The 21764-nt window shown below is 38.9% G+C and overlaps 3 protein-coding genes across 4 annotated transcripts; 2 read left to right on the top strand and 1 right to left on the bottom strand.

Annotated features, from left to right (window-relative positions):
• Positions 1-71: 71 nt before the first annotated feature.
• Positions 72-1628, bottom strand: LOC133845779 (differentially expressed in FDCP 8 homolog). Its single transcript, XM_062280341.1, has 2 exons — positions 855-1628; positions 72-799 (listed from the first exon to the last, which is right to left on the bottom strand). The coding sequence occupies exons 1-2, from the start codon at positions 1552-1554 to the stop codon at positions 72-74; spliced, it is 1428 nt and encodes a 475-aa protein (XP_062136325.1). The 5' UTR covers positions 1555-1628.
• A 322-nt stretch (positions 1629-1950) lies between these two features.
• On the top strand, positions 1951-12761 carry LOC133845777 (zinc transporter foi). Of its 2 annotated transcripts, none has more exons than XM_062280338.1 (6): positions 1951-2467; positions 9287-9898; positions 9967-10303; positions 10369-10538; positions 10602-11645; positions 11707-12761. In XM_062280338.1, the coding sequence occupies exons 2-6, from the start codon at positions 9488-9490 to the stop codon at positions 11875-11877; spliced, it is 2133 nt and encodes a 710-aa protein (XP_062136322.1). In that variant the 5' UTR covers positions 1951-2467; positions 9287-9487; the 3' UTR covers positions 11878-12761. The 2 variants fall into 2 exon arrangements, with proteins under 2 accessions (XP_062136322.1, XP_062136323.1); XM_062280339.1 differs by lacking the exon at positions 1951-2467 and adding an exon at positions 5577-5621.
• A 1179-nt stretch (positions 12762-13940) lies between these two features.
• LOC133845778 (protein ERGIC-53) lies at positions 13941-16961 on the top strand. Its single transcript, XM_062280340.1, has 5 exons — positions 13941-14183; positions 14430-15151; positions 15305-15798; positions 15861-15986; positions 16059-16961. Exons 1-5 carry the CDS (start codon positions 13976-13978, stop codon positions 16093-16095), a joined length of 1587 nt encoding a protein of 528 aa, XP_062136324.1. The 5' UTR covers positions 13941-13975; the 3' UTR covers positions 16096-16961.
• The last annotated feature ends 4803 nt before the right edge of the window (positions 16962-21764 follow it).

Genomic DNA, 21764 nt, shown 5'->3' with positions numbered 1-21764 from the left:
GCAGACGGACAGCACAAAACACTCTTCTTTCTTAAAGAGTAGCGGGTATAAAAACAAATTAATCGAGTGGTCTAATCGATTTCTGTTGCCTGTTCTGCATCAGCGGAATCGGAGTTGGCAACGTCATCGTCCTCCTGCCTGCTCGTAGCACGATCCAACTGCAGTCGACGCTCCTGGATGCGCACGCATTTGGGGCAGATCATATTCTTGCGGGTCAAGCAGACGCGATGGTAAATCGAGTTGCATTGATCGCACTTGATGCAACCGTCGTCAAAGGGAAATATCACCTCGTTGTTGCTGCAAATCTCACAGATGTACGCCTTGGCCAGGCACATGTCACAACTACGAATATGTGAGTTAAACACCTTAAAGACTCCTTGCAGAAACTCAGCCAAGGCGCCCGATTCCGCCTGGATGAGATCACGCAATGAATAGAATTCATTGGATTGTGCTAAATGCCGACGACCGCCCAGCTGTTGCTCCACTAGCTTCTGTTCCACGGCCAGCTTGCAGGCGGCCAAATAGTGTCGCATGTGCACCAAGTTCTGACGCAGTTTCTTGACGGCGCACAGCTTCTCGAGGAACACAAACAGCTTTGGATTCTCCTCTTCCAAACGTATCAACGGTTTGTTGAGGAAGAGTTGTATCTCCTGTAAGGCGGTGCGTGAGACACGACGTGGTGTGAAGTCCCAGTTATGTACGATGCGGGCGGGCACAATAAAGTTATCGTTCCAATGGCACGAGGGGCAATAGTAGAGACCTCGATAATCACAGAGACGCGGCTCTATCCAGGAGTTCTCTGCAAGCAAGGCATGTTAATATGTTTACTAGTGAAGTGACTCATTGATACTCACTGAAATTGAGCAGCGTGGAACACTCGGCGCACTTGTAACGCTGCTCCGATAGTCCAATCTCTGGACAGATTTCGGCGATGGGATATTGACGCTCCGAAACAAGTACATGAGCGCACACACGCTGCACACTGTCGATGCACTTCTGATGCACCAAATAGCCGCAATCACTGCAGATGTACGCAGCCTGCACAACTCTCCAGATGATCCCGGTGCAGTGATCGCAATAGAAACGTTTGGCTGCTGCCTGTAAACGATTACGTGCGCTGGGATGATGGGGCACAAAGTGATGACCGACCACAGATTTAATGGCATTCATTACGACCACATCGTCCATGTTGTTAGCCAGCGTCTGTGCCTCCTCCAGCTCCTGCAGCGAATAGCGCAAGTCAACCAGATGTCGCACCAGCCAACGACGCTCTTCGCTACATTCATCGCTCAGCAGCACAAGATCACGGCAGTGAGCAATAGCCGCCTGTAGATCCTGTATGTTGGCATCTGAAGTGAAGATCAGGCGCCACTGTTCCTTCACCAGCGAAGCGGGAATGGGCAACGCCTTGTAATCCGTGTGTTGCGGAGCGCTTTCCTCAGACCCCGATGTCGACTGTGGATGCAGATAACTTGACGCTGTTGATGTACTTTCATTCACAAATTGCGCCACTGCCCCGGGTAAGCTAGTGAGACTCTCGCGCCAGGAGCTCATCTTAATTATTTCGATCTGTTTACAAATTAGTTTTTTGCGTCTTCTTTGTTTGGCACTGAATCAGTGTTGCCATAAATATTTTGGACGAAAATAATATTAAAATTAAAAGTTAAAATGTAAAAAAGTAAAAATAATTATTTCAAATTTTATTTTACATTTATTTTTTCTTATACTGTGTTTTTTATTTACATACATAAATTTAGTTGTTATATTTAGTTATTAATACTCTTCATATGGCGCATTTTCCAATTTTGAAATGCGTACTGTAAATGTTAAATAACATGTGACTGCCAATGTTAGTTTAACATAGCTCTTTTGCGCTCTCACGCATCTTTCTCTCTCGTAGTTTCGATTGCCATGTGAATGGCATTATATAAGAAGAAGCAGTCATATTTTTTTTATAATTGCGAATTTTTTGTTGGAGCGTGCGTGCAATGTTGTACTAAGTCGGCATTTATTATTAACTATTTTATATACTGCGGTGGTGTTAATTAACGCGTATCGCCAATCAATTATTAGAGCCTGTCAGCCAAAGGAATTGTGTGTGCGCGATCAACGTGTGTTTTTGGTGCTATTTTCGTGCGGGATTTTCCTCTCATTTCTCCACCATCACATTCACATTGCCCGCCCTGTTTGTCGCAGACGCCGCTAAATGTTAAATTTTATGTGAAGAAAGAAAGATTATTATTTGTTGCTGCGCAATCAACACTAAACCAATCTCGCGTTATCAGTGGTCAATGTATTGCATCCGCATCCCCCACATCTGCAACCGCCTTCAACTTGGAACATCAATAATAACGGCAACAATCGTTCATTGTTCGCTTACAATTGCAATAATTTTGGGAATTGATAATACAAATATATGAAGTAGAAATCAGCTTTAATACGAAGCATTAAACATAGGGCGACACAGGTGAGTTTCATACATAAATCAAGCTGCTGCTGCAGTCGACCGCATTTTTCTGCAAGCATGTGAGTGAGTGTGAGTGTGTGGGTGTATGAGAGGCTACATGTGTGAGTGAATATCTCGTGTGTCGGTCGTGTGTTTGTGTGTGTGTGTGAGTGCTTGTTGATATGCTGCTGCTCTGCTACTAACTTTTGGTTAGATTACGTTGTGCTGTGATTCTCTTTTTCGCACCAATAATAATGACAGCAGCAGCTCAGTAGCATGTGCAGCCGACACTATAGCAGCCTCATTCCCCATTCCCATTCCTCTTCCATTCATCACTTATGCATGTATTTATAGCGCTCGGTCGCAGTCCATGTGCGATGGATTTTTTTGCCTCTTTCTGACACTTTAACGTACCGTATGTGTGTGTTTGTGTGTGTATGTATTTCACATGTGTATAAGTTTAGACAACTTTTTATTCGATACATTTTGATTTGTTCTCAAATATATAATTCACACTTTTGAGGCCAACACTCAAAATATTCGTTTAATTGGTAGATAAAAAAAAGAAAACATGTATAAATATAGTATCTAAATAACTGTATTTATTTGTGTATCTTATCATAGATTATTTCACTAATTTGGTAATGTTTTTGTTGCGTGGGCGCTTAATAAAATTCATCCACACACACACACACACACGCAGACATTTGGACATATGTATATAGCCTACATACACAAACAAATATAGAATATGTAGGTGCTTATCGACAATGACACATATATGGTATCAACATGTGTTTTTCGTTTCGTTCCTTTTTCAAAGCAATAACAAAAACAACAAAATAATGATTGTACTAGTTTGTGCATTTAATAGAGTTTGGCTTTTATCAATTGGCAATGGTTATGGTCCGGTATAAACAATTGGCCATACGATGCAGCGAATTCATTTATTCTACGACACGTATTTAAAAGTGCCAGCTCTTATCTATTAGTATTTCTCTCACACTCCAGCATGCGTTTGAATGCAACCTGTTATCTACAATATATACATATGTACGTATGTGTGTTGCTCTCTTTCTCGCTCTCTTTCCCACTTTTGCTCCTCGTTCAGAATGAGGAAGCATAGCATTGGCAAGGCGATGATTACCGCACCGATTATTTATCGTTAGCCCTTCGATTACATGTTGTGTGTGCGTGCTTACAGTGGGTCATAGTTTATTTTGTACAGTTTGACTAATTACCCACGCGAACGTTAAATAAATTACTTCGCTTGCTTCTACCTGCATTCGCCATTTTGTTACACAATTCCCCGAAAATTGTCAAAGTACGAAATGTGCTGTGTTTCACTGTAAGCACTCGTAAATCTCGTTATATTAGTTTAGTAGTATATGAGAATGTTCGACAGTAGCATATTAAACTACTATAGACCATCGTAATTCACTTGTTTGTCATGAGTACAGCGTCGTCGACAACGGACATGGGAAGGTCACAATTAGCTGACAGCCATGTTGGAGACGTGACTCTGAAACCGGCAAAAACTATGCTTGTCAAACCCTTTGCTTTGTGTGAAATTCAGAATTTCACATCTCCACATGTTCTCGACTTGGTCACATGATGTTGATGACGAATTCAGTCAACGAGCTGAAATTTCATGTTGAACTCTCCATTTACTTCAGTTTCTTTATTTTTGCCTCAATGTGGCGTGTCAGCGGCTTTACTTTGAGCCCTGAGGCGAAACGATAACGATGAAGCTATGGCGGACATTTTGAATGTGCTGCGAGCATGTGTGCGTAGTTATGTGTGTGTGTGTAGTTATCGCTGGCGAAGCTTTACGTATGAAATTTCAGTTTTGGAGAATGCCAAATTGGAGATTCAACGATAAAGCATGAGTCAGCACTGGGGTTTATTGGCATTTCGGTCGGAGGTTTTGTTTCGGTTTAGCTTCGTGTGCAAAATTTGGAGGTATTTCGTCAGCACAACTGAGATCAACATAAATCTTCACAAAACTGGTATATGGAACCTAGACGCATACATAGGAGAATGTACTTGTAAACCTGCCACAAGACGATGTTCTGTTTGAGATAAAAATATTTGATAAAAGTCTGCAAATAAACATTATTATATACTTAAACAAATTGGAAGCCGTTGCGAATAGTTGTCTTTGCTTGTTTATTTGATTTTTCTATTTATTAAACAGCATTCTGAAACTCTTTTATGTGATTAACAAAAAAATATTGCTCTTAGATAGCAATAATGGTGATGTGGCAATCTAGCATAGACATAACTTAAATACATATATGCAAATAAATAATATGATTAAATTGTTAAAGGATGGTATAATAATGGAATCTGATTATGTAAGATAAGTTTGTAATTCGTATTTCTAGAATGGTAAAAAGCTTTGCAATCCTGTTTTAAAAATTGTTATTTCTAACTTTCATTCAACATAAGATCATTCATAAAACCTGGATCCTTGAAATCTACTGTCCAAGGACAGATTTACAAACTTATTACTTAAGTAACTAATGATGAAATTAGCATTTAATCCTTAAATGATTGTAACTCAATTAAAGAATAAAATAAATATTAAAACAGGAAATTCTTTTATCATAAACAACAGATATACCAAGGTTTTGAGCAATTAATATACTTCTTGTAATCAGAAAAAGTTTTCTGTCGTTTTTTTTTGCTTTGAATAGCTTTTCCTATCATCGAAAAGTAGCTTGATAAAACCTTTCGCTTTCAAGTAAACGTTTAAATCATCATATTTTCCGAATTAAGTCGACAGCGCATCAAAGTCGAAGAGACAGATTACATAATGGGTTACAATGTGTATCGGACCTCAGCACTTTTCAATATAACTATAGCTTTTAAACTTTTTACGATGATCGTTGAGTATCGCCCTGAGTAAAGTGTCCAGCGATGGGCGCCACGCCCCACGTTCCAGATACGATACTATGGATGGAAGATTATCGCATTGAACTGGGCGCGACGACACCTTTGTAACAGATCGACAAACACAACCCACACAGCAACAGCAGCAACAACAACAGCAATTACAACAAAATATAATTCAAAAGTTGACTATAAAAACAAACTGAAAGCAACGCGCGTTGTTCAGTTTTAGTTGTGTTGTGCTGTGCTCAGGTGGAAAGCGCGTCCGAAGCTCATCGAGGTGGGTGGAAGTTAATGGTACTATATATTCGATATAGTACACTGCTGCATTTAATCTCCATAAGTTCACTGAAACGTGTAATACATAAAACAAAAATTAACTGCTTAAAATTACTGATAAAACTAACTGCAAAAAATGCGATAACGATTTGTGTGTTTTTGAGTATTTTTTTTAATGTAGCATTGAGTTCAATTCAAAGGCTACCGCAAAGTGCACGCAAAGTATAGGCAGTTTTTCGCTCAGTGTTTTATTATGTGTGATTTCATGAGAATCATGCAAACTGAATTTAAATGAGGCTTGATTACAAATACAAAAACGATTGGCGGTCAGCACTTGACCAATTGACTGAGTTGTTGTCTTGATTGGGAACGACAAATTGAGGAATTGCAAGAGCACAAAAAATAACCGCAAATAACAACAAAAAGGGCAGTAAGAAAAAAAAGATATGTTTCTAAAATAAATTTTCGGGTGAGATTTTTGCATATCGGGCAAGATTTTGATTGATTTTTATTGTCAGATAATTAAGTGTTATTGATTGAATTGAACTGCAAGCAAGAAAAGTGTTGTCAAAGTCGGTTTGACTTGACTTGGCAACAAGTGCCGTGTGTCGTGTCAACCTTTCACCTTCAGGGAGGCGTGTCCTTGCCAATATGTTGAAAGTGCAATGCCAATGGCAGGCACCGCCCACTTCCTGTGTGACCTTCACGCGCCCAACTTTATGCAACACCACGCGGCAACTGCCACGCGGCAAGCAAAACGATGACGTTTCGCTTTTATTAGGTCGATGATAGCCTGGCTCACAATTGCGTAGGTTCCCGCTCTCTTTGTACCTTCATCAACGGTATTTGCCACCCACACACGCCCCCTTCTTGTGCTTCATGTGTCATAAATATTTGTACCCAAAGTTTTATCAATAATTGGTTTCGCCCGTTTTGCTCGTTTGCTGCAGGAATAGAAATTCAAAACTAATTGCCCGGTAGCTCGCTTGTTCACTCAGTGCGCAATTGCGAAATTGTTCAAATCAAAAAACTAACAACAACAACAACAACCACAACAAGTGCAATAACAAAGCAATTTGCAGTTCGGTTTTTAAGGGGCACGTTGCTTGTTTGTTGTCTTTCACTTTTGCCACGCGCCATTTGCGGTTGCAGCGGCAACTGGTGACGTCGTGGTTTCCACAACTTAACTAACTATATATATCTGCAATGGTATAATATACGACACCCGCGTGGTATCATTTTACGTAATCTCTGCAATGGTAATTAGCTTTTCTAACGACTTCTTACGACTTCTTGCCTTCAAGAATCACAAATATCGGGCACAAATGTATTTTTAATTGTTGTTTGAAGTGTGCGATTAGTGTGCAAATTAACTATATAATAAGATATCGATAAGTAACGTGAGTTCACTTTAAGTGTTAAATAAATAAATGACAATAATTGATTAAACAACAACATATTTAAGGCAAGCGCCCAAGCTACTGCGATTTCTATATAAACATTTAAAAGGAAACTATCTCTTTCAAAGCTGCCTCAACTGTTTATAAATTGCGCCCATTGAGAAGCAATAAAAGCGGGTATTGTTTGTTTGTGAAAGAGTGTGTAACGAAGAGCCGCTTCTTATCTATTATAGTGTTTAATTGTGACCTGCATCAAGTGTCATAAAGTGGTTTATGTGATGTCCGTCTGACTGTCCGTCCAGCTGTACTAACGCATTTATCGTAGTGTTCATACAAACTAAAATCTTATAATTTGGTATGTGGGTATCTAGGTTTTAAACGTAGCTTGAATATATTTATTTGCTATAAGAACTCACGTCTGCTTCTTCTTCTGGATATTTGATATAATAAGTGTTTGGATTACTTAAATTTAAAAATATAATTAATATTGAAATTAAACTTAAGAAGAATTTAAACAAAATTCGACCATAAAACTATGGAACTACTATTATGCTAGGAAATAAAATAAATAAATGTGTAAACTTGAAAAAACTAATTAATAAATATAATTAGGCTTAAAATAAAACTGAAATCAATATGGCACAAAATTCAATAGTACATTTTTAAAGATTCTAGTAAATAAAATCTATAAAATTATTTTATTTATTATTTAGTGATTAGAAAGTTGATCAAGATTTTTATTTTGAATCTGTATGAGTGGTTATTAAATTGATAGTCTTTTTGAATTATTAATTTTCCGAACTACACCTGGCCCTCGCTTTAAAACGGACTCTTTTAGCACGAACTCGGTCTTACACGGTTACAAATTTGCTCTCATCCCCCTTTTAATACGCTAAAAACCTCGTTCTTAAACGATTTTTAATAAGGAGCCACCAAAATTAGAAAAAATGTTGAAGCAAACTGCCTTAAGCTATAAATGCCACCAAATGCATTTCAAACTTGATATGCATATAATCGCATATGATCTCCTTACTTTTTAACATTTTTAAGTTTCTATAAAGATTAACCTGTTAAATTATTATATGAAGCAACTTTTTTAACTAAATACCAACTTTTAGTTTTGAAAATATGAACGTTATGCATTTATTAAAGGCATATGCATTAATAACTTTTGGTTAATTTTGAACAAATGTATGTATGTATTAATAAAAACATACCAAATTTGAACAATAAAAAAATATTTTTGCTGCCAATTTTGCGAATCCATGTTTCGCTTAACACGATTTCGTTTAACAGGAAGATTTCTAGGAACGAAACACCCGTGTTAAGCGAGGGCCAAGTGTATATTTTTAACATGAAATATGTATATTTTGGTATATATGTTAATAGGAGAGTTATTAAAGACATACTTTTGAGTGGTAAAAAAGTGTACTTACGGGTCTTAGTTGTTTGGCTGACAATCTGGTATATTTTGTACTTAAAATATAGTACTACATAAATATACCAAATTTAACACTTGGTATATTTAAATATTTTTGCGGCATTTTAATTTGGTATATTTTTAAGAATAATACCGCACTGTTTAACTTTTATTCAAAATGCAGGGTATCACACAGTCGAGCACACTCGACTGTAGCTCTCTTACTTGTTTTATGATTTATTAATAATTGAACTGATTTAAAGCTGTGGAGTTCTAATAAAGCCAAGCCAATTATGAATGCTACTTGCTGTCCCACACGGAATTAGAACAAAATAAGCGGAGCTTATAAAGCAAGCAATTTTACACCTACTTTAAACTGATTGATTGACTGCTGCTTGTTACCTCTCCGCTTTTGCTGCTGCTGACCAAAAAGAAACGACGACCAACAAGAAATGCAATCGAAACGCGCCTTTTATGGGTCATCTCGAAACCCGGCCCCATCGAGTGTGTGTGTGCCAAAACAAACTGTGACCATATTGGGGAGGCAGAGAGCGAGAGAGAAGCACAGCGATCAAGTGGCCGCCAAATGAACTTGAACTTCCGCCCGCTGTCAGTGTTTTGTTATTATTGTCTCGTTGTTTATTTATTTATTTGTGTTGTATACAGCATTTAGTTATGCAATCGTATATATGCTTGTAATTGCGATCGAGGCACATGCGTAATGAGTGTGGGGGTTTTACACACACGTCCAAATGTGTCCCATACAACAACATCGACAAGCACACGCTTCACTGAGCCGGCCAAAAGTTTGCTAATTCCGTTTCGCCGTTTTCGTTTCATTTGCAGATCCAACAAAGCGCGCGAATTGATGAATATATAATGAGCAGATCGTGGCACAACAAAACTATACTATAAAGCCAACACCAACCCAAAACGACAGCCGTAGGCAGTAGTAGAAACTGAAGCTGAGGCTGACACAGAGGATCGAACAAGGTTTTTGATTGAGTGTGTGTTGAGAGAGCGAACGATCGCGTGAACCGTGTCGAGATGGCACGTCACATTATGGCCGTGTGTGTGGTGTGTCTGCTGTGCGCACAGCGGCTGCACTGTCAGGATCACATCGAGGATCTGCTGGCCACACAACGCACCGAAGAGCAGTTGAATGCGCGACTGATTTATGGCACGCTGAATCCCTCCAGTGAAATAACCACCGATCAACGGCAACTGGCCGACGAGGATGATACGCAAAACTACAGCACAAGTCCGCCCTACAGGAGACACAAACGTCATGCCGGCCATGAACACGAACATGGCCAGTCCGCCGCCCACAAACATGTCCCGCAAATCACGGAGTACTTTTTGCAGCAACTGATGCCGCAGCAAGTGCTCAACGCCAGCAGTTTCCAAAGCCTGTTGCAGCAACTGGGATTGCAGCAACTTATCAACAGTAATGGCACCGTAAGTACAACAGGAAAATGTAAAAGTTTAATAACTTTACTAATTGCAATTGCATTCAAAACTTTCAGTGCGTGGCAGCCGAACATCTGGTGCATCATGTGCAACCGCATCGTCCTGGTCATCACAGTGAAACAGCTGCTGAGCAGCCGCTGCTGTTGACCAACTGCACACTGTCACCAAATGGAACCAACACAAACGTAGCCTGCGCACCATTAGACATCGCCACGGAGACAACGACTGCGACACCGAAAGCACCACACTATGAGCTCAACGAACAAGACTTGCTGCATCTGTGTCCGGTGCTGTTGCACGGACTGACTAGCAACAGCGGTGGCTGCATAGAGCCAGCGGTTCTGGCTGAGATTGACACCACCGAGCTGGAGCAGAAGGGCGACATCTTATATGGTAAGTAGTTAAACTACATATATATTAACAATTTATATTAAAACTAATTTGCGTTGCTTTTGCAGTGTGGATTTATGCCTTTCTGACGGTGTTTGCCTGCGGCTTACTAGGCCTGGTGGGCGTGGCCATTATACCATTTATGGGATCTCGCTATTACAAGCACATAATACAGTATCTGGTGTCATTAGCTGTGGGCACCATGACGGGCGATGCGCTGCTGCATCTGCTGCCGCATGTAAGTGAAATTTTGTATAGTGTAAACCACTTTCCTAACTCAAATTTTCTTTCTCCTTTTTAGTCTCTTGCTGGCCAGGACGAGCACGGCATGATCATGAAGGGTCTGGGCTGCTTGGGCGGCATTATTTTCTTCTACGTGACGGAGCATGCGCTGACCATGATATCCGAGTGGCGCAAGAGCGTCGAGAAGAAGGAGACAAAGAAGCCATCACGCGCTAAAGTTATGCGTGATCCTGACTCATCGGTGAACAATTCAGTGGCCGGCGACAAGATGTGCAAGCAAAAGTATAGCTCGTATCCGTATTGCTACGATGAGATCACCATGAACAACAAGCAGGATGTGTGGATGCATTTGCCCGATGAGGGAACACCATCGGCAGCAATTGCAGCAGCTGCGGCAGCAGGCGCTGGTGGCGATGCAGCGTCTGGTGAGTGCAGCAATCGGCGCTGCGACAAGGCGGCAGACAACGAAGGCTCAAGTGAGGCGGCAGCAGCGGCGCAATCGTTGCTCTCCACTTCGCACAACAACTATGCTGAGATGAATAACCATCACCACAATCACAACCACAACAATCATCAGCAGCAGCATCAGCATCATCAGGACAGCAGCAATACAGTGACCACAGAACTGGATAGCAACACAACAACCACGGCAAATGGAGGCAAAGATAAGAACGATCATGTAACAGTAATTTTGCGAGAACATGAATCCTCCCATCATGGACACAGCCATCGTCATGGACACGTGCACTCGCCGCCGGATACGCTCAGCGCTGTTGCCTGGATGATTATTATGGGCGATGGCCTGCATAACTTCACCGATGGCATGGCCATTGGTGCCGCTTTTGCCGAGAATATTGCCGGTGGCTTCTCCACCTCGCTGGCCGTTTTTTGTCACGAATTGCCGCATGAACTGGGCGACTTTGCCATCCTTATGAAGGCGGGCATGTCGGTGAAATCGGCTGTGTACTACAATCTTTTGACTGGTGTGCTTAGTTTCATTGGCATGATCTTTGGCATTGTGTTTGGACAGTCGCAGGATGTGGCTAAATGGATGTTTGCTGTCGCCGCCGGTCTTTTCATCTACATTGCTCTGGTCGATATGGTGAGTAGCTGGAGCTTGCTCAGAATTGAAGAGATTTATTAATTTTTTGTGTGTTTTGCAGATGCCTGAGATATCGGCTGCTCACAAGTCGCTGACACAGTTCATGCTGCAAATACTGGGCATGCTCAGCGGTGTGGTCATTATGCTGCTCATCGCCTTGTATGAGGGACAATTGATGAACGCCTTTGGCACTGGACCAGCAGGTGCAGCGCACCACCAGCATGTCCACTAAAAAGAACGGCAACTAAGGAGAAAAAAATGTGAAAGGAAAAACAAATCAACAAAAAACACTTCGGCTGAGAATCTTGTGGCGTATTATGTGTCTTTCGATTATAGGTTTTTATAGCATTAATTTTTGTATAATTGTAGTAGTTATGTTATATTATTTACCTCAGCCTCACTCACACACACGTATACACCTGTAACACAACCGCGCCACAACTTACACAGAGATCGCATCCAAATAAGAGTCGCATTTGTTAAACAGTTTATGAAACACACACACTCACACGATTTGTTAACTGCCACCTAAAGCATTGTCAGCAAATTGATTTTGTTCCTAATTCTCTCACCCAATTTGCTTTCGTTTTAGCATCAGTTCAATTAACATACAAATCTAACACACAACCTTACACTTATTTAATGTAAGTAAGAAACGTCAATGTGCATAAGCTATAAAGTGATTATGAATTTAATAACCATAAAGAAAAAGCAACTGATGAATTTGCTTTCAACAACAAATAACAACCGCAACAATTAGAGAAAACAACAATTTTGAAAAAGAAAAACTTGCACTGATCAAGAGATATGATAGATAGGTTTAAGAGCAGCTCGTATGTATGTTTGCATATGTACATGGAAAACAATCTTACATTTATGAATTGCGATTCAATAATCGTAGTGTATATGTATATAAACAACAATTATATATACAGATAATTTTTTGTATTGTATTTCACGTAGACCGTAGGGTGTGCACGTTTATTTCACAGACGTCACACGATCACAACTTAAAAGAGGATAATAAGGAGAACTATAAAACTATAAAATAACGTAAACGAAAGAAAACCAAATTAATTCAAATCTACACTGCACTCTTTCATACACCCCCGAAAAGGAAAACCATTAATGACTTCTTTTGGCAGTACTTAACATCATGTACTACTTACTGTTTGCAGTCAACCACATTATTGGAACTTAATTTATTATTATTATTATATCGTAGTACGATTAATTAAGGCATGCTCATATTACCTCCTTTTTGGCACCTACGTTTAATTATGATTTTTTGTAATAAACAAGGTTTATAAATATACAAATACACATATGTAGAACCTATATATGTTTTTTGCTATCAGAGCGATTTTGTGTTTTATTCTTTGTTTTAAGACTCGCACGCACACTCCACTAAAACAACACACACACTCTGAACTAAATGTAAGTGATTGTGATTAAAATTGAGTAACTAACATTTGTAAAATGATATGAACCCCCCGGAAAGACTATCAACTGGTGGAGAAGGAGGATTTTAGGAGGATAAAGCAGTATCACCCACATAAGCTGAGCAAACTAACAATACTACTTATGTTGTAATGCCCCACACACTATATATGTATATGCTAACGAGGCAATAAAACCTATTTAATTAGACTCTAAGCTCTACACAACTATACGACACAACATACTATGATGATGATATGAACGTAAAGATAACATTTTTGGAAAAAACAAACTACTTTGGTGATATCAAGCAAAAGGCAATTGAAAACGAAATAAAATGTACGAGTACTATAAATAAATAATAAACTTAAGTCTATGCGCTAGAGCCTGAAATGCATACAATACATTCTTTAAATAACAATTATCGGGCTCTAGTTTGCACTTTCACGAATATGCTATATTTTTAGTTACATTTTCTTACCGTATAACGTGAACCACTCTTTTAGAACATCAGAATAAATGTTTCCACTTCATACGACTTCATAAAAAAAATAAACAATTCTTTTAAATGTTGCGCGCGCAGTGTTGGGAACAGCGTGACCATAAGTTCAGAAAAATACCGAAAATGTACAATGGTCTGCCTTGCATGGGTACATTTTATTAAGCGGCGGAACTATTCTAGAAATTATAAATTATTGCTGATGTTCTACTTTTTGATATCCAGTTTTTATTAAAACAGAAATGGACCCTATAAAATATAAATTTAATATATTTAATAAATGGCCACACTTTCGATAACAGCCTCTTCTTTATTTAACGGCATCTTGACAACCCTTGCTATGTTATTGGTAGAAAAGGCCAACAATAGTCGCGCTGTCAAACTGTGAAAGATGCAAGCGACCGGGTCGAAATTACTGCTGCCAACGATTTGCAAATTCCTGGCCATATTCTGCATAATTGTACAAGCAAACTATGTGGCGGCCAACGTGAATCCCAGTGCCATTGGTGTGCATAGACGGTTCGAGTACAAGTACTCGTTTAAGCCGCCATATTTGGCACAAAAAGACGGCACCGTACCGTTTTGGGAATACGGTGGAAGTAAGTAACGAAGCGGGGAGATGGGGGGACAAGCTCCACGTCAGTTGTTTTGGCCGTCTCTAGTGGCAGTTAAACGAGTGCGAGCAAGACGGCATGCGAGGCCAGCATCAGCAAAACGCTGAGTGAAACAACTTGACACAAAATCGCTCAACACAAAATTGTACACGCAGGCACTTTGTTATTGAAATGCAAATCAACTAAAAACTTAACTTAACGCCAACCAACTGTTGCTCGCAACAATTTCAGATGCCATCGCTAGTGCAGAAAGTGTACGCGTGGCGCCTTCATTGCGCTCCCAGAAGGGCGCCATCTGGACCAAATCCCAAACAAACTTTGACTGGTGGGATGTGGAGATTGTGTTCCGTGTAACGGGACGTGGACGCATTGGTGCCGATGGTCTGGCCTTCTGGTATACAACCGAGAAGGGTGACTACAATGGCCCGGTGTTTGGCTCGTCGGATCGCTGGAACGGCTTGGCCATCATCTTTGATTCGTTCGATAATGATAACAAGCACAATAATCCTTACATCAGCGCTGTGCTCAACGATGGCACCAAGCAGTACGATCATACGAACGATGGCACCACGCAACTGCTGAGCGGCTGTCTCAGGGATTTCCGTAACAAACCATTCCCAACGCGTGCCCGCATCGAATACTACAACAATGTGCTCACCGTGCTCATCCACAATGGCATGACGAACAACAACGATGACTACGAGATGTGTCTGCGTGCTGACGGCGTTCAGCTGCCCAAGAACGGTTACTTTGGCATCTCAGCCGCCACTGGCGGTTTGGCCGATGATCACGATGTATTCCATTTCCTGACCACATCGCTGCATGCAGCTGGTCAGGTGCAAGAGCCACCGAAGGTTGACAACCAGGAGAAGCTGACGCAGGAGTACAAGGAGTATCAGGAGAAACTGGAGAAGCAGAAGCAGGAGTACAAAAAGGAGCATCCCGATGAAGCGGTAAGAATATCACGACAGGAAACGTGCCAAGTTGTTATCGCAACGCTTGTGTAATCCACGCTGACATTTAATTTGTGCTGTCGTTATCTGACACCGCTGATAATGCGTATGATTTAAAACAGTTTTACCCTTTTGTGGCACTCTATTTTGCAGCACAAAGACGAAGAAGAGTGGGAAGAATTCTACGAGTCGGAGAATCAACGCGAACTGCGTCAAATCTGGCAGGGACAAAGTCAGATCGCTGAGCATCTGCGTGAATTATCGCGCAAGGTGGACGAGATCATTGGCCGCCAGGAGAACACGTTGTCACTCGTGTCGCGTGGCTTTGCTGCCTCTGCTGGCCAAGCGCTGCCACCTCCAGCGGCTGGACAAGTGCCCGTTCAACAGTTGCCCGCTGTCACAGGCGCTGTGACTAGACAAGATGTGGATTTGCTTATTGCCAATCAGAATGTATTGCTGAGCACCATACGCGAAATTCGTCAGCTGGCGGGTGATATCAATGTGCGCACTGATAACATACAAATCAATCAGAAGAATGCGCCTACGGCCCAAATTCAATCGACGGGCTACGATGTACAAACGCTGATCGCTGAGATGCGCGATGGCATGAATCAGGTCAAGCAGGGCATTTCCCATGTGGGTCAAAGGTGAGTTCATTATGAATTAGGCAACACAACTATATTTAATACATTTGTTTTTTGCCATACAGATTGGGCATGCCTCAGGGTTCGGCGCAGACAGCTCCTTGCCCCACCGGCAGCTGCGTGGGTGTCACGTTGTTCCTAAGCGTAACCGTTGTGCAACTGCTGCTAGTATTTATCTACAATATATTCAAGTAAGTGGTGACAGTAACATCCATCTTCATTTGAAGTTGATCGTTAATCATCATCAATTTGTTGTATTTCAGAAACCGCAGCGAGGCGCAAGCGAAAAAGTTCTACTAAGCTTTAAAGCTTAGTCAACCAATTGGCAACACAACAATGCACTCACACATATATACACACATGCAACATACACACACTAAAACACACACCTGACTAGGCAGCAACTAAATTTAGTTGAAATGAAATACTTAAGACTTCAGCGTAGTTTGCTCTACAATATTGTATAATTGTTTTTTACGTAGACCTAATTGATTTCTCCCTTGTAATCGATCGTGTGACTTAAACTGAAATGAAAGTGAACAATTAATCTGATCAATGCAGCAACAAAAAAACAAAAAAAGCGAAACAAAAGCCTCATGACAAAAGCCACAAGACAAATAATGTTTGCAGTTGTAGTTCAACTAAATAGAGTCTATTATTATTTCTACTTATGTGTATGTTAACCATCATCCCAAGCATCTTGTTTTTTCGGTCTACTCTCAAAAACTGTGCATATCATCAATGTACAGAACATGAACTATGAACTCTGCATTTCACTAAAAAAAAAAAGAAACAAAAATGTAAAATCTAATGATAATGCATAATGAATTCCGTAAATTTAGCAAATAATAAATACTTGTATGTTTTTTTATACGTTACATCGAGCTAGAGCGTCTGAGTCTTCAAGTTAAATTGGCTTCAAGATCTTCCAGACAAAAAAAAGATAGATAGAAAAAAACACCAAGATAAAAAATCCCATTTCATGTGCTGTACAATAGACGCGACACATTAAACAAGTTTTTCAGCTTTTGTTATTAGCATGAAATTTAATTTAACATATGTGATGAATTTCTCACACTTTGTATGTGTAGTTTTTGTTTTTCTTCGCATAGACGTTTTATACTGAATATTATATAATAATTATACATAATAATATAAAAGGAAAAGCGTGTTTTTATATGTTCCATTCCAGTCTCAATGTTTAAAATGAAAAATATTAAAAACAATTTATAGAAAACAAATTTGAAAATATTAAAACAATGTGTTTTATTGTTGGTTTTTAAAGATTTTATTAAATTTCCTATGACCCTCAAATACCCTTCTTTAAGGATTTTGGGGGAAGTAATAGCAAAAGAAACAATCGCTGTTCCCCTCGACAATGCGACAAAAATGGCGCCAGCGTGGCGACATTGCAACATCGCCAAGAGGAAAGAGAATCCAAAAAGTTTGCCCATAAAATGTTACTGCCATTGGTTGGGTATTTGTGGACAGGCATCAAGAGGAGGTCTGGGTGAGCTCCTTTTACCCAACCGAGCACAAAAAAACCCCAGTCAAAAGATAAATGGACAGAAGCCAACAGCAGTCGCGGTAAAGTTATAAATTTTGTTTTCGTTCCTCGGGTTTGGGTTGCGAGTCTGGTTGGATGGATGCTGCTGCCGCCTGCCAAGTATATAGAGCCATCTCTTATGTAACCCCAACTGGGTATTATGTACAAGGAAACGCTGACATTGCGCAGGACCAGTAAAATGTTTGCCCCTGGCCGGGGGAGTTGAATGGCTGTTATGTTTTTATAACAGCCAATCGGCATCAGGCATACAAAATGGCTGCGTTTTGTTTTCGGGGGAATCTGCTGAAGCAATCTAATATAACTACAACAATTAAAGGCTTTAAGTTATTTGAATTCGTTGATCAAATTGTCGAGTTAAACTAAAAAGTTATGGGACAAATATAAAACCCACACAATTTGACTTTTAAATTTGCACATTAGAAACTTTTACGCTTACATTAAACTACTTACAAATTGCAAATGCCTCCATGCCTACAAAAAAAGAAGAAATATGTATTCTAAAGCATTTAAACGTAAATTTATCTAGCAAAATTAGTAGCTATTAATTGATTTAAAGTATACAAAATAATCAGAAGATTCACAACAAATGATAAATAAATTACTATTTAAGGCAATTTCAGTTTTTAAATGTTTATAATTTTATTACTTTGTTAATTATATATATTAATTATAGTGTAAAAGTGCTGACAAAGCAACCATATCAGACTTGATTACATTTTGTATGTTTTTGGGGGAGAGTTTTAAATTTAAAATCATGAAACCTTAACGAATGTATTGAACCAAAATTTAGTTAAATAAAATATAAGCCAAAAGTTTTCTAAAATATTTATCACAAAGAACCCAAATTACTTAAAATATAATAACAAAAATATGTGTATATTTTAAGTTATGAGAAAATAATACACACATTCTGAATATATCAATTTTATTATTTAAAAAATTAAGTATGTTTAGTATTTTGTTTTGGCAGATTTTAAAACTATTGGTTAGTTCCAATTTTACTAATTTTAAACTTGACTTCTGCATTTAGTACGAATATCGTTCATCTTTAATCTTAATGTCAAACTAAGGCATCAATTTCCAATCGTTCCCCCTACTTATTTGAAGTTTGGCTTTAATAATCCATAGCGCATATTTACACATCTGTGGAATTTGTCGTTCACCACAATCCATTAGTAAATGAAATTCATAAATCCCTAGCATTGAGTGAGGACAATTTGCAACATTTGCCCAGCATTTGCGAAAAAAAGATATAAAAACCCAAGTCAAAGTGATGTTACTACAATGTTACGGGGTGGATGACTGTTCAGTAATATAAATGGGTGCTAAGTGATTCTCCTCTATATCCGCATCCATATCCATATCCTGCATCCTTTCGCGACGACAATGGACGAGGCAGCGTGACAAATGTTGCGTAAACAAATGGATTACATTGCAATGGGATATGGGTAGCATTTCCTCGGGCCCAAATACATGATAATGAATCACAAATTTCCATAACTGTCATACGATCCCCACCAGCACATCTGGATTAAAGCAACATTGTCAATTATCGGCAACTGGATTCAATTTGCTTTTCTCAATTAGCTAATAACTTCCGACGAAATAAGAGTTTTGATTGTTTCTAAAAATATGCTTCTTAAAAATGCAATTCAAATTGTACTTAAATTTATCTATCCTGGGAGAATTACTTCTGCCGATATTAGAGTCTTGATTATTTCGAAAAATATTTTTAAGATGTATTCCCTGAAAGAAGAGTAGCTGATATTATATTATTTATTTATTTCTTTCTTAATACTTTCCATAATAAAGGAATTGATATTCTGTATTTATTCCGCCAAATATGTTAATAAGCTGTCTTTCTAATCTATTTTAATAAGAATATTCGTCTAATAAAATTTATTTAAAATAAATGTATTAAAGGCTCTAACTTTCATAATAATTTTTTATAATTTGATAACTTCTATAACATTTTCCAGATCAGTGTCTTTAGAGATAAACGCAGAAAATATTATACATTTTCTTCTTAGCTTCATTATTTAAAAGCAAACATTGTAATGGTATCATATAAATGAATAAATAAATAAACTATAAAGTCTGTCTGCCAGGCTGTCTACATTAATTTGTTGATGATGATGACAATGCGTTATAGCTGGATTAAAACTAATTCCAAACCTTAACATTGTAATCGTTGAAAACATACATGAAACTATTTAAAGTGAAAATATATTTTGAGTGGCAGCAAAGTTCCCGAAATGTTGATAAGACTAAATTGTTTGATAAGGATGGTGAGTGCAGAATTAAATGGGCTTTGACAAGGTGATGGATGAACCTTTAAGTCTCAAACTATATAAATAAATACTTTATCGCAATTTCATAAATTAAATTTTATTTGAATTCTGTTGCTATTGTTATGCAGAGAAATTACTGAAATATTTGAGTTAATTTCTATTTCTCTAACTGCTTGTTTAGATAATATTGTACTTTATCGCTAAATATTTGTATGTTTAAAAAATTTGGGTAAGTTTTTTGCGAAGCAAGGCTAACCCGCTTAAGATAAGGAAAGCTTAAGTGTTTCATTTAATTTCAGGTTTTATTTTCTTGCTGATTAAGTTAACAGTTAAACATATGAATACAATTTTTACCAGGAATACATTTTTAAGAAATTGCTGCTGCATTTTTTGATGATTAAATATTGCTAAAACAATTGTAAAATGTTTTTTTTTTCAAATACTTAAATTTTCAAAAGTATTTTAATTGTTGTATAGCCTTAGTTTTGCAATGGAATATTGAAAGAAAGAAATTCCCGTCAGATGTTTAATGTTTGTGCAAATGCTTTAGTTTCCCATGCCATTATGTCGCGGAATCGGGTAAATAACAAAGGATAGCCCATTAGATACGAGCACAAGTGACGGTATCGTTGCCAAGGAAGAAAAATCACCCATCCCATCCGACCCTTTGTGACTTTTGCGAAAAACCAGAACAAAACCATCGTAGCTGGATAATATTTTGCGCTTTTTGGTATGACGAATCCACATGTCACACTCTGCACTTTCCTACATGGAATTCCATTCTCATTCCCATTTCGATCTCTTTCCCCTGCTCTTACATCCGTTTAGCGGGCAATCAAGCGTGTAGTGCAATTCAATAAGAGCACAGTGGATAGAAAAATCTGAGGATGGGACGACGAGAGGATGGCGGATGGCGGCTGACGGCGGCGGCGACTTGGAGAACTTTATCAACACCCATGTCGGCATTAGTTTTGTTTACAAACTTTCCGTTGCCTTTTTGACAGCCATTGGCAGCGGCTGTGCTCGGGGTGGCATCGAAATTGGAGTCGGGGTCGGAGAGAGAACTGTCAGGGGTTGGCCTGCTCGACTGGATTTTTATTTATGACCACTTAAATCGAAGCGCAAACTACAGAGAATTGCAAACACATTGCATCTACATAAATATGCAATTGCGGGCATGTGAAAATGTTTCGGACAAACTCCCGCTGATAAATGATGAAAAAATTAAAAATAAATACGCGAGTGGCAGATAGATAGATACATGCGGAAGGCCAGACATCAACCCCCAGGTTGACAGTGGGACCCCTTCAAGCATTTTCAGATGACAGCTCCCGATAATGGTGACATCAATTTGAAACTCAATTGAGCTTGCTGCTGTTGTTGTTGCTGTTGTTGTCGATGTTGTTGCTACAAGTTGTTATTCCTTGATAAATGCTGCGCTATCAGCGACGTTTATCGTTGAGGGCCTTTTGACTGGGTGCGACAAGCCAGCGAGTTGGAAACTCTCCTCTCCGCCCACTAGGTAATGAGTCCCCATTCCTCCTGTCTGCCTCTCGGTCTGCTTGGGCCAACCACATGTGAGCTGAGCTCAGCTCTGGGGCGTTGCAAGTAGTTACATGTTAAATGCTTGCTTAATTGCTGCGACCGGTCAGATAAATGGCACAAAGATAGCCGCAAACCCGGTTAAGATGAACTCAGATACTAGTCAGATGTATCATACTATTATGAAAAGTAATGTCTTGTTCCATGGTTCCAAGTATTGTATTGTTGTAAGACAGGCTCAATAACAAATTTTAAGCGTTAAGCAACAAAGTAATGAAGTTAGCTTGACTACGCAATATCCTAAGTCAGCATTCTTCATTTTATTTGCTAGCTATTACAATTTTCTAGGATCGAACGCTTTTGTATATACTGATAGATATGGAAATCTATAAGGAATCCATCAAAGTTTAAAGAATATTAAGCCGATATGTTTAGAGGTATTTTAAGCTAAAAACTGAATTTTAGACATGCAAAACATGTTTAGAAAAATAACGAAAATAATGAGATATCACTTATTATTACTATCCACACTTACTCCAAAGGCTTACAAAGAGAATTGAAGTGGGAAA

The sequence above is a fragment of the Drosophila sulfurigaster genome, chromosome 3 (genome assembly GCF_023558435.1).
Source record: "Drosophila sulfurigaster albostrigata strain 15112-1811.04 chromosome 3, ASM2355843v2, whole genome shotgun sequence".
Taxonomy (NCBI): Eukaryota; Metazoa; Arthropoda; class Insecta; order Diptera; family Drosophilidae; genus Drosophila; species Drosophila sulfurigaster.
Note: the sequence above shows the minus strand (reverse complement) of the source record. Positions and strands in the feature narration are given on the sequence as shown.

What these genes read in the sequence shown, in the direction of transcription:
- LOC133845778 (XM_062280340.1), top strand. Translation starts at nt 13,976, where the DNA reads ATGCAAGCGACCGGGTCGAAATTACTGCTGCCAACGATTTGCAAATTC. An exon ending in GTTTTGGGAATACGGTGGAA is followed by an intron (nt 14,184 to 14,429) that starts GTAAGTAACGAA and finishes CAACAATTTCAG; the next exon opens with ATGCCATCGCTAGTGCAGAA. An exon ending in ATTTCCCATGTGGGTCAAAG is followed by an intron (nt 15,799 to 15,860) that starts GTGAGTTCATTA and finishes TTTGCCATACAG; the next exon opens with ATTGGGCATGCCTCAGGGTT.
- LOC133845777 (XM_062280338.1), top strand. Translation starts at nt 9,488, where the DNA reads ATGGCACGTCACATTATGGCCGTGTGTGTGGTGTGTCTGCTGTGCGCA. An exon ending in TGCTGCATCTGCTGCCGCAT is followed by an intron (nt 10,539 to 10,601) that starts GTAAGTGAAATT and finishes TCTCCTTTTTAG; the next exon opens with TCTCTTGCTGGCCAGGACGA. An exon ending in ACATTGCTCTGGTCGATATG is followed by an intron (nt 11,646 to 11,706) that starts GTGAGTAGCTGG and finishes TGTGTTTTGCAG; the next exon opens with ATGCCTGAGATATCGGCTGC.
- LOC133845779 (XM_062280341.1), bottom strand. Translation starts at nt 1,554, where the DNA reads ATGAGCTCCTGGCGCGAGAGTCTCACTAGCTTACCCGGGGCAGTGGCG. An exon ending in TTCCACGCTGCTCAATTTCA is followed by an intron (nt 800 to 854) that starts GTGAGTATCAAT and finishes CCTTGCTTGCAG; the next exon opens with AGAACTCCTGGATAGAGCCG.